This window comes from Saimiri boliviensis, chromosome 17, assembly GCF_048565385.1.
Source record: "Saimiri boliviensis isolate mSaiBol1 chromosome 17, mSaiBol1.pri, whole genome shotgun sequence".
NCBI lineage: Eukaryota > Metazoa > Chordata > Mammalia > Primates > Cebidae > Saimiri > Saimiri boliviensis.
The window spans coordinates 49,480,722-49,492,828 of record NC_133465.1 but is presented as its reverse complement, the minus strand read 5'-3'; the positions used below and the strand labels follow the sequence as shown (position 1 = coordinate 49,492,828).

At 50.7% G+C, this 12,107-nt stretch overlaps 1 protein-coding gene across 1 annotated transcript; it reads right to left on the bottom strand.

Annotated features, from left to right (window-relative positions):
- Positions 1–290: 290 nt before the first annotated feature.
- Positions 291–10,209, bottom strand: ASB16 (ankyrin repeat and SOCS box containing 16). The gene is made up of 5 exons (XM_039476942.2): positions 9,715–10,209; positions 6,845–7,112; positions 2,875–3,367; positions 2,377–2,490; positions 291–1,946 (listed from the first exon to the last, which is right to left on the bottom strand). Exons 1-5 carry the CDS (start codon positions 10,013–10,015, stop codon positions 1,761–1,763), a joined length of 1,362 nt encoding a protein of 453 aa, XP_039332876.1. The 5' UTR covers positions 10,016–10,209; the 3' UTR covers positions 291–1,760.
- Between the last annotated feature and the right edge of the window lie 1,898 nt (positions 10,210–12,107).

Here is a 12,107-nt window from a genome sequence, read left to right as displayed (position 1 = left end):
AGACCAGCCTGGCCATCATGGTGAAACCCCATCTTTAAAAAAATTAATTAATTTTTTTAAAAAAGTACAAGGAAGTCTCTGCAGAGATAGTGATATTGGAACTGAGTCCTGAGGCCCAAATCAGCCTTGACCAGGCCAAAAAATGTGGAAAAGTATTCCAAGCTGTGGGAATAATGCATGCAAATACCTGAAAGCAGAGAGGAGCAGCGGGTCACATTCAGCAACTGGTGACTCGTTTACTAAGGCTGTATATGAACTTTGGAAGGAAAAAGGGAAGTCAGGAGGCCAGGTAATTTGAAAGAGGCTAGACGCTTTGTTTTATTGAGTTTTGATTTTAGTGTGAGAGGAGCAACTGGAGGGCATGATCAGAGTTTGACTCCCAAAGACCATTCCAGCACCAATTCAGGGCATGGGTCTCAAGACCTCCCTTGGAGTGACAAAGGCAGGGCAGGCAAGGCAGTGCACATGGAGGCAGAGTTTGCCCCCTTTTTTTTTTTTTTGAGACAGAGTTTCATTCCTGTTGCCCAGGCTGGAGTGCAATGGCATGATCTCAGCTTACCACAACCTCCACCTCCCAGGTTCAAGCGATTCTCCTGCTTCAGCTTCCAGAGTAGCTGGGATTACAGGCATGCACCACCACACCTGGCTAATTTTGTATTTTTAGTAGAGGTGGGGTTTTTCCATGTTGATCAGGTTGGTCTCAAACTCCTGACCTCAGGTGATATGCCCGCTTCGGCCTCCCAAAGTGCTGGGATTATAGGCGTGAGCCGTGAGCCACCATGCCCGGTGGAATCTGTCCCTCTTTAGGAGGCTGAACAGGTATAAGGGAGGCAGGAGAGAGAGGTGATGGGCCACTAGAATCACTGGTTGTTGGAATGGGGCTTGGATGGACAGAGGAGCCATCCACTTAAACATAGAAGGATGAAAGTGAAGGCCACGTCTGGAAAGAGGCCATGTCTGGGGCCCTTTCTGGTGGAGAGAGGTTCTGAAGCTCAGGCCAGACAGAGGTCAGAAGGTGTCTCAAGAAGCCCATGGAGGAATGACCTGGACCAGGACAGCACATGGAGTACAGAAAAGAGGCCGGGCACAGTGGCTTACACGTGTAATCCCAGAACTTTGGGATGCTGAGGCAGGTGGATCACCTGAGGTCAGTTAGAGACCAGCCTGGCCAATATGGTGAAACCCCATCTCTACTAAAAATATAAAAATTAGTCATGCATGGTGGCTCACACCTATAGTCCCAGCTACTGAGGAGGCTGGGGCACAAGAATCACTTGAACCCAGGTGGTGGAGGTTGCACTGAGCCAAGATTGCACCACTGTACTCCAGCCTGGGCAACAGGGTGACACTTGGTCTAAAAAAAAAAAAAAAAGGGCTGGGCACAGTAGCTCAAGCCTATAATCCCAGCACTTTGGGAGGCCAAGGTGGGCGGATCACTTGAGGTCGGAATTTCAGACCAGCCTGACCAGAGACTGGAGAAACTCCGTCTCTGCTGAAAATACAAAATTAGCCAGGTATGGTGGTGCATGCCTGTCATTCCAGCTACTCGGGAGGCTGAGACAGGAGAATTGCTTGAACCTGGGAGGTGGCAGTGAGCCAAGACCACACCATTACACTCCAGCCTGGGCAACAAGAGCAAAACTCCCATCTCAAAAAAAAAGAAAAGAAAGAAAAGAGGACCAGGGACTAGTTCTATGGGATTGGAGGCAAGGACAGGTGGAAGGGGCAGAACACACCATGGGAACAGCCTGACATGGGGCTCACTGGATGCGCCCCTCCACATGCAGCAGCAGGTAGTCCCTGAGGAGCGCCGGCAGTGGCAGCCGGGTGGCACCCTGCCGGCAGCGGCTTCCCAACTGAGCACGCACAGCTAGTCGGGCCAGGTGCTGCAGCCGCCTTGGCTGATTCACCATGCACAGGGCTGAGCTGTAGAAGGCTTCATGCTCCTAGGCCAGGAGTGAAAGAGGGTCAGATGATTTGCAGCATGCACCCACCGGGGTGTTTCACGTGTCTCAAAGGACTTGGATTCAGAGCCATAGAGGCCCTGCGGTGATAATGGGGGCTGGGCTACACTTCAGGGAAGGGCCTCCACTATGTCTGCACCCACTCCCACCCCAGAGAGGCTGGCACTGTGCCCACCAAGTTAGTTTCCTGATAAATGTCTGTGCTGATGCAAGTGAGGGAGGCGGGAGAGGTGTGTGGAGTTAGGGGTCAGCCTGGGATACCAGGGGAGAGGGTACCCTGAAACCCAGGTATGCCACTCTACCCATCCTCTCTACTCGGGGGCCCTCCTGCTTCTCCCTTCTTGAAGCTGGTCCTGTAGGAATATGTCTGTGGCTGGTCCCTCCTCCCCATCTTGGCCTTGGGTGGACATACCTTCCACAGCTCTGGGAGCACCGCCTCCACCCAGGTCTCACAGGATGGGACACAAGGATAGGCATTAAGCAGGACTTCCAGGGCCCGAGGGAAGTTGGCACAGTATTTCAGCATCTAGGAGTCAAAAGAGGGTCTTGGGCACCATGCCTCTACCAGCCGAGGGCAGACTCAAGTCCCGCCTAACCCATAGGGCCAACCATAGCCTAATCTGGGAGGCTAAGGTCTGAATCTCTCCTCCTCCTCTTCCATGCCTCTGTCTACCCGACCCTCAAGTGTGCTCCAGCCTTTCTGCCCTAGTTTTCCTCGGGGGCTCTTTCCCCGCTTGGACTCTCTCTCCCAGAATCCTCTACCCCCCGCCTCCCAAGCTGGGGGCAGCCCCCTGGCCGCGGAAGGCAGACTTTCAGTCTCTCGGACCTTCTCTCTTCCCCAGAGGCACAGCAGTTCCAACCATGGGCTCCCCCACACGGAAGCTTCCTATATCAGGCCCTCCCTGCGCACCTCAGGGCGCACAGGCTGGGCCCCGTAGTCCAGCAGTGCCGCGAAGAGGACCTCAGGCTCCCAGTTGGGGGCATCCTGGACGGCCTGCAGCGCACAGTCCATGGGCGTGTGGCCTGCCCCATTGGGGACCTCAGCGAGGGCCCCGTGGCGCAACAGCAGCTCGGCCAGGCCCCCGCAGCCGTTGGCACAGGCGTTGTGCAGTGGCGTGTGGCGCTTGCGCCCGGCCGCCCGGGCATCAGCTCCAGCCTCCAGGAGCCGGCGCGCCGCCGCCTGGTGCTGCCTGCAGCTGCCCGGGCCCTCGGCCCCCGCGCACGCTGCGTTCAGCGCTGTCTCGCCCTGGCTGGTGCGCAGGCCCACGTCGGCGCCATGCTCCAGGTACAGAGCCACGTGCTGCTCCAGGCCGCGCGCCGCTGCCACGTGCAGGGGCGTCTCTTGGCTCTCGCCTGCCGCCAGGTTCACCGTGGCTCCCGCTTCCAGCAGCAACTTAGCGCACCTGGGGACAGAGAGAAAGGCCCCAGGGAAAATCCCGAAGGCCTGGGACCCCCTTCAGCTTGCAGTCACTCTCCCTTCCCCTTCCACCCCTCCCCTTGAGGTGGTACTTGGTGTCCTCTATGAGAATTACCCAAGCCCCGCTACAGACGGCAGAACTGGAAGGTCCTGAGAGCCACCAAAAGCATCTTCAATTTTCTTTTTTCTTTTCTTTTAATTATTATTATTATTATTTTTTTTTGAGACGGAGTTTCACTCTTGTTACCCAGGTTGGAGTGCAATGGCACGATCTCGGCTCACCGCAACCTCGGCCTCCCAGGTTCAGGCAATTCTCCTGCCTCAGCCTCCTGAGTAGCTGGGATTACAGGCACGCGCCACCATGCCCAGCTAATTTTTTTGTATTTTTAGTAGAGACGGGGTTTCACCATGTTGACCAGGATGGTCTCGGATCTTGACCTCGTGATCCACCCGCCTCGGCCTCCCAAAGTGCTGGGATTACAGGCGTGAGCCCCCGCGCCCGGCTGCATCTTCAATTTTCATATGAATAACTTAAGCCCAGAAATGACTTGTGGAGCCAGGACACACAGCAAGTTAGTGGCTGCACCAGAATTAGTCCTCACGGCCTTAGATAGTCCCTCCCAGAGTCTACTCTGACTCTACCCTAAAGGTCTGGTTCTGAATTTTTCAGTTGTTAGTTGTCTCCTTTTTTTGAGACAGGGCCTCTCTATCGCCCAGGGTAAGTGAGTGCAGTGGCGTGATTACAGCTCATGCAGCCTGGACCACTCACGTTCAAGCAGTCCTCCTGGCTCTGCCTCCCAGATAGCTGGGACCACAGGTGGGCACTACTACACCTGGCTAATTAAAAAATTTTTTTGTTGTTGAGGCAGAGTCTCATGATTTGCCCCAGCTGGTCTCAAACTCCTGGGCTCAAGCAATCCTCCTGCCTTGGCCTCCTAAAGTGCTGGGATTACAGGTGTGAGCCACCATACCGGGTCTTATCTCCTAACATTTTGATAACACAAAATTTTGAAAACCCACTTCTGTGTCCATTATGAAGCATAGAAAGTTAAAAAGTATGCACCAAAAAGAAAAATCAATATAAGTTAAAATATTTTCTTTCTGCTCCCACACTTAAAGATCACTCTTGTAGGCCAGGCATGGTGGCTCACACCTGTAATCCCAGCACTTTAGGAGGCTGAGGCAGGTGGATCACTAGGTCAGGAGTTCAAGACCAGCCTGACTAATATGGTGAAACCCTGTCTCTACTAAAAATACAAAAGGTAGCTGGGCATAGTGGCATGTGCCTGTAATCCCAGCTACTCAGGAAGCTAAGGCAGGAGAATCCCTTGAACCCAGGAGATGGAGGTTGCAGTGAGTCGAGATTGCGCCATTGCACTCCAGCCTGGGTGAAAGAGAGAGACTCCATCTTAAAAAAAAAATACTCTTCTAAACCAGGCCACACTCATTCAAGCAAAGGCAGGCACTTGGGGTCGCCCCCTCCACTCTCCCCTAGAGAAAACAACCACCAAAAAACCAAAGGAAAAACAACAACAAAAACAGGTTTTAGAGAGTACATGTTTCCCAGTTCCAGGGAAAATTATAGGCCAGAACACTGTTGTGGCAAATATGCATCCTTACCTATTGCAGGGTAAACAAAACATGCAACAAGCTAAATTAATAATGATGAAACCAAGCTAACAGTAACTTATTAAAAAGCCAGAATGGGCCAGGCTTGGTGGCTCACGCCTGTAATCCAAGCACTTTGGAGGCCAAGGCGGGCAGATCACCTGAGGTCGGGAGTTCAAGACCAGCCTGACCAACATGGTGAAACCCCATCTTTAAAAAAATAAATAAATAAATAAATAAACAGAAGCCAGAATGGCAGCCAACGGAAACTCAGGAGTAGATCCACCAAACTCAATGAAACCCTGATAACCAAATACTCTTTCCCAAAATGGCCAAAATTCTTGCTCACATATCCAGGTAGTTGCTTCGCTCTGTAGCCAAGACATGAGTAGCAGTCAGTCTTCCATAAATGACTGAATTTATCTCCTTGGTAAATTCTAATCATGAGCTAATTTTTGTTTCCAAATACTAATATATATATATATATATATATATTTTTTTTTTTTTTTTTTTTTTTTTTTTTTGAGATGGGAGTCTTAGTCTTCACCCAGGCTGGAGTGCAGTAGCACAATCTTAGCTCACTGCAGCATCCACCTCCTGGATTCAAGCAATTCTCCTGCCTCAGCCTCCCAAGTGGCTGGGACTACAGGCATGTGCTGCCACGCTTGGCTAATTTTTGTATTTTTAGTAGAGATGGGATTTCACCATGTTGGCCAGGATGGTCTTGATCTCCTGACCTTGTGATCCACCTGCCTCAGCCTCCCAAAGTGCTGGGATTACAAGCGTGAGCCACCATGCCCGGCTCTTTTTTTTTTTTTTTTTTTTTTCTTTTTTGAGATAGAGTCTCAATCTGTTACCCAGGCTGGAGTGCATGGGCACTGTGTTGGCTCACTGCAACCTCTGTCTCCTGGGTTCAAGCAATTCTCCTGCCTCAGCCTCCCAAGTAGCTGGGATTACAGGCACCCACCACCACACCTGGCTAATGTTTTTAAAATTTTTAGTAGAGACAGGGTTTTACCATCTTGGCCAGGCTGGTCTTGAACTCCTGACATCAGGTGATCTGCCCTCCTCAGCCTCCCAAAGTGCTGGGATTACAAGCATGAGCCACCGCACCTGGCCTCCTTTTTTTTTTTTTTTTTTTAAGACAGAGTCTCGCTCTGTCACCCAGGCTGAAGTGCAGTAGCAGAATTTTGGCTCGCTGCAACCGCTGCCTCCCGGGTTCAAGCAATTCTTGTGCCTCAGCTTCCCTAATAGCTGGAATTGCAGGTGTGAGCTACGACGCCCAGCCAGATCTTTCTTAATACCTCAAAACAAGTAGGAATTCGAACTGGGCACGGTGGCTCATGCCTATAATCCCGCCACTTTAGGAGGACGAGTAGGGGAGATCACTTGAGGTCAGGAGTTCAAGAGCAGCCTGGCCAACATGGCAAAACCCTATCTCTACTAGAAGTACAAAAACTAGCTGGGCGTGGTGGCCAAGATCATACCACTGCAGTACAGCTTGAGCAACAGAGCAAGACTTTGTCTAAAAAAAAAAACAGCTAGGAATTTGGCTACAGAGGTTCACAGGGAATTGGAGACTGCAATTGGAAGAGAGTTTTCCCAGAAAGTAACAGCCCTTCCTTCTGCCCCCTGGGCTTAGCAGATGTGACCTTGGACAAGTTACTGAACCTTTCTGAGCTTCGTCTTTCTCACTGTAGAATGAGGCCTGTCTCCAGGTAATTGTAAAGACATGTATGTGAGGTGCTTTGTGAACCATAAAGCTGCAGGTAGTTGTCAGTTTCCCTCTTCTGGCCCTATGAGCTGGAGACACACACACATGCCTCCCCAAACCATTCAGCCCTTGGGCACCTACTGCAAGGACTCAGGAGTTGTGCAGAGGTGCAAGGCAGTTGTGCCCTCCTCGGATAGCACATCAGCCTTGGCTCCGAAAGTCAGCAGCAGCCGCACACAGTCAAGCTGGGCCCGGGCACAGGCTTCGTGCAAGGCAGCTCGACCCCCGACACGGGCATCCAGCTCAGCTCCCTGCCGAATCAGATGACGAGCACAGTCTGTGTAGCCTCGGGCTGCAGCGATGGTGAGGGGTGCCGTCTGCTTGGTCTTTGGGGTCAGCACCCAGAACCCTGGGGAGAGCAAATAATGTTGGGGGGTGGTGCATAAGACAGGAAGGCAGGAAGCTGGTTCCAGCTGACAGCTGACACTGGCCTTCCGGCTGCATGGTTTGCTGAGCACAAACACTGCCAGGCTGTACCTATGGAAAGGGGCTTATTCAAGTCCTGAATTGGAAGAATAAATTGGAACAGCCTTTTAGAACAGTTTAACAATTTGTAACAAAACATAGTATGGGTAATAAAAAAAATTAATTGCTGTATAAAAACCACAGGAGCCAACTAAGTAGAGTGAATCCCATTAAGGAAACCTCAGGGTCTTTGAATGGCTAATAGTGTCAATGGCTTTTTTTGTTCACCTTGGGGCCTGGCATGGTGGCTCACTTCTGTAATCCTAGCACTTTGGGAGGTTGAGGTGTGAGGATCACTTGAGGTCAGGAGTTCCAGACCAGCCTGAGCAATATAGTGAGACTTTGTTTCTATTTTTTTTCTATTTTTTTTTTTTTTTTTTTTTTGGTACAGCAAAACCATGATCAGGAGAATGTCTCTATTTTTTCTTTTCTTTTTTTTTTTTTTTTTTTTTTTTGACATGGAGTATTGCTTTGTTGCCCAGGTTGGAGAGCAATGATGTGATCTCAGCTCACTGCACCCTCCGCCTCCCGGGTTCATGTGATTCTCCTGCCTCAGCCTCCTTATTAGCTGGGATTATAGGCACCTGCCACCACACCTAGCTAATTTTTGTATTTTTAGTAGAGACGGGGTTTTACCATGTTGGTCAGGCTGGTCTCAAACTCCTGACCTTATGATCCGCCTGCCTCAGCCTCCCAAAGTGCTTACAGGTGTGAGCCACTGCATCTGGCTATTTTTTTAAAAATGTAAAAAGAAAAAAATGTTCATCTTGGTCTTGGATGAACAAAAAAGGGGGGTGGGTAGTTATATAGAAGCGGGCCTGGAGCTGAGTTTGGGAATGGCCAAAGAGCAGAACTGAGTTCTGGGATACTCCTGGGGCAGGGAGGGTTGGATGGAAATGGGGGAATGGTGGAGGGGAGAATAAGAGGTGCGGATGGGAAATGAATAAGGAGAGGGTGATCGTAGGACTAGTGTTGGATTTGAATGGTGTCAGTGGTCAGGGACTTATTAAAAGGGCATAGATGCCTCATACCAAACTAGAAGTTGTTTGCATGTCAGCACAGTCCACCCCTGGTTTTTCTAAGTCTTGAGTAAAGCATGTTTTGTTTTTTAGTAGACTTGAAATTAAGGCTGAGTTCCATCTTGGGGATTATGGACAAGCTGTAGGACAAGACCAGAATGCCCTGGTTGGGTCACAGCCAAGCAGGAATTTGGAACCTGTAGTGACTGGGGGAGCTTATGCTCTCCCAAGGATTCAAGCCCTAGATCCATGGGTGGGGTTTGAGCAATTTCTTGTCAATCTTGAGAGCATGGTGATCTCAGCTAGGGTATTTAGTTTACTTGGACAGACCTGCTGGCCAGAATATATTCTTTTTTTTTTTTTTTTTTTTTGAGACAGAGTCTCACTCTGTCATCAGGCTGGATTAGAGTGGTGTGATCTCAGCTCACTGCAGTCTCCACCTCCCGGGTTCAAGCAGTTCTCCTGCCTCAGCCTCCCAAATAGCTGGGACTACAGGTGCGTGCCACCACACCCAGCCCATTTTTGTATTTTTAGAAGAGACAGGGTTTCACCATATTGGCCAAGATAGTCTCCATCTCCTGACTTCATGGTCTGCCCGCCTTGGCCTCCCAAAATGCTGGGATTACAGGTGTAAGCCACCGTGCCCGGCCTAGCCAGAATATATTCTAAGGATATCATCTGGCAAGTACATAAAGATGTTCATTATACTGGTATTTAAAATAGTTTTTAAAAAATCTACCCAGTTGGCTTGGGGGCTAGTTATGAAATTAATGGCACATGCTTCTACAGTAGAATTTATGCCCCTTTTTCCTGTAGCTATGGGGTCTTCTATGTTGCTCAAGCTGGTCTTGAACTCCTGGTCTAAAGCAGTAGTCTGGCCTCGGCCTTGGCCTCTCAGAGTGCTGGGATTACTGGCATGAGACACCGTGTCAAAGCCAAGAATATAACTTTTAATTCTTTTTTTGTTTGTTTGTTTTGTTTTTTTTTTTGTTTGAGACGGAGTTTCACTCGTTACCCAGGCTGGAGTGCAACAGCAGGATCTCAGCTCACCGCAACCTCCGCCTCCCGGGTTCAGGCAATTCTCCTGCCTCAGCCTCCTGAGTAGCTGGGATTACAGGCACACGCCACCATGCCCAGCTAATGTTTTGTATTTTTAGTAGAGACGGGGTTTCACCATGTTGACCAGGATGGTCTTGATCTCTTGACCTCGCGATCCCCCCACCTCGGCCTCCCAAAGTGCTGGGATTACAGGCCTGAGCCACCGCGCCCGGCTAACTTTTAATTCTTAAAAGGCATACATACTGCTAACTCTACGTCATCTCTGTTTAGGAGGGAGCTAGGATGTGTGGTGGAAAGGGCTGCTCTAGTCTGTGGTCTGCAGGGAAGAGGGGGCCTTAGACTCTCCCTCCTCCCTACCCACTCCCCTTCTTTCTCCCTCTTCTTCTGCTCTCTTCTGGTGCCCCCTACCCTGTTCAGCTGACCAGGCCAGCTGGTTGCTCACGGTCTCCACAGTCATGTTGGCAGCCTCTTCATCTTGGAACAGGGCTTGGACCTGCTGCAGGTCGCCGGAGAACAGGGCATGGTGGACAGCTGGGTCTCCACAGGAACGGTGAGGCCTAGTGAGTCGAGCCCGGGGACCTGACGGGCACCTTCGGCTCCGGCACTGTTGGGCAGCTGCCTGCCGCCGGTCTTCCCATTCCAGCCACTCCCGCTGCAAGCGGAGAGAGCGCAGAGTGGAGGAGGTGAAGGGGAAGGTCTCCCTTGCCATGGGTGGGGCCCAGGGGTTTGGGCAGGGGCACCTGGGCAAAGCCAGGTTCCCTCGACCCAACTACCTTCCTTGCTCTGAGGAGCCACCCTGCCCCCTCCACCGTGAGCCAGAGAAAGCAGCAGCTGAGGCTATAAATAGGTCCTTTGCTGGTCTGGTAAACACAGTTTGCTCAGAGTCATGATCTTGGTGCTGAGAAGGTGCTGGCCCAACCCCCAGCCCAGGACAAGGGCTAGCCTCCACCCCTGATGATACCCTTTGGTTGGTCAGCAAGCCCTCAGCTGAGGCCACCCCTGAACCCCAGTATCTGCATCCTCCCTTGTCTATAAAGTGAGCATATCGGGTTGGCAAGGTCCAGGGTGTGTGAGAAGGTCAGTCATGAAAATGGGCAGGGCTGGGAGGAAGACAAGGTGCCTCCATCCTCTCTGATGTTGGCTGGAGGGCAGGAGCCACCACTGGCCCACGTGGAGAAGATAGGTCTGACCTCAGCACAGGAGGTAAGAGGAGAGCAAGACAGAGTTACTGAGAAGGTAAGCAGCTCTTCCCAGCGTCTGCAGTAACAGCAATAACTCTGTACATATGTACAGGGTTTTACAGTGTTTAAATCACATTCACATCCACTTTCACCCAGGGGACCATACTTCCCAGCCCACCCAGTAATCAATAAACTTAGTTTGAGCAGTTTGGGAGGCCGAGGTGGGTGGATCACCTGAGGTGAGGAGTTTGAGACCAGCCTGGCCAACATGGAGAAACCCCATCTCTACTAAAAATACAAAAATTAGCTGGGTGTGGTGGCGAGTGTCTGTGATCACAGCTACTTGGGAGGCTAAGGCAGGAGAATCACTTGAACCAGGGAGTCAGAGATTGCAGTGAGCCGAGATCATGCCCACTGCACTTCAGCCTGGCGACAGAGCGAGACTCTGTCTCTAAAATAAAATAAAATAAAGTTGGTTCAGATTATAAATGAAATTATCACAGCCAAACACCTCTGAGATGTGATCTTAAAAAAAATTTTTTTTTTTTTTGAAATGGAGTCTCGCTCTGTAGCCCAGGCTGGAGTGCAATGGTATGATCTCCACTCACTACAACTTCCACCTCTCAGGTTCAAGCAATTCTCCTGCTCAGCCTCCCAAGTAGCTGGGACTACAAGCACACGCTGCCATGCCTGGCTAAGTTTTCATATTTTAGTAGAGACTGGGTTTCCCTGTGTTGCCCAGGCTGGTCTCAAACTCCTGAGCTCAGGCAATCCGCCTGCCTCAGCCTCCCAAAATGCTGAGATTATAGGCATAAGCCACCATGTCCAGCCCTTATCTCTGTTTTACAGATGAGGAACCTAAGGCTTAACAAAGTAATCTACTGCTTCAAGGTCACAGTTTGTGAGAGGCAGAGTCAGGACCCCACATAGACAGTGTGCTTTGGGCCAAGAATGGTGGCTCATGCCTGTAATTCTAGCACTTTGGGAGGCTGAGGCCAGAGGATCACTTGAGCCTAGGAATTTCAGGCCATCCTGGGCAACACAGTGACACCTGCATCTCTCTTTTTTTTGAGGTGGAATCTCACCCTGTCGCCCAGGCTGGAGTACAGGCCATCACGCCTGGTCTCTCCATCTCTTTTTTTTAAAAAAAAAAAGATGGTGCATTTTTTGGCTCCAGCTGTTGCAGCCTCCCCCATTCTCCAAGCAGGACAGACTGGTCTCTAGATCTAAACTGCCTTCAATCATTTTTTTTTTTTTCCTCGCTGTGTCGCCCAGGCTGGAGTGCAGTGGCGTGATCTTGGCTCACTGCAACCTCCGCTTCCTGGGGTTAAAGCGGTTCTCTTGCCCAGCCCGAGTAGCTGGGATTACAGGCGCATGCCACCATGCCCAGCTGATTTTTGTATTTTTAGTAGTAGGTTTCGCCATGTTGGCCAGGCTGGACTCAAACTCCTGACTTCAGGTAATCTGCCTGCCTCAGCCTCCCAAAATGCTGGTATTACAGGCATCAGTCACAGCACCGGGCCCCTTCAATCATTCTTGATTTTTTTTTTAACCCAGCTGCTAAGGGGGCTCACATGGCCGGCCTAAGGAGAGCCAAGGGTTTGGCCTAGAAACTCTGGG

Coding starts and splice junctions, on each gene's coding strand:
- ASB16 (XM_039476942.2), bottom strand. CDS start 10,015: ATGGCAAGGGAGACCTTCCCCTTCACCTCCTCCACTCTGCGCTCTCTC. Junction 3,368..6,844: donor ACAACTCCTGAGTCCTTGCA/GTAGGTGCCCAA, acceptor CTCTGTCCCCAG/GTGCGCTAAGTTGCTGCTGG. Junction 1,947..2,376: donor TGCTCCCAGAGCTGTGGAAG/GTATGTCCACCC, acceptor CTCCTGGCCTAG/GAGCATGAAGCCTTCTACAG.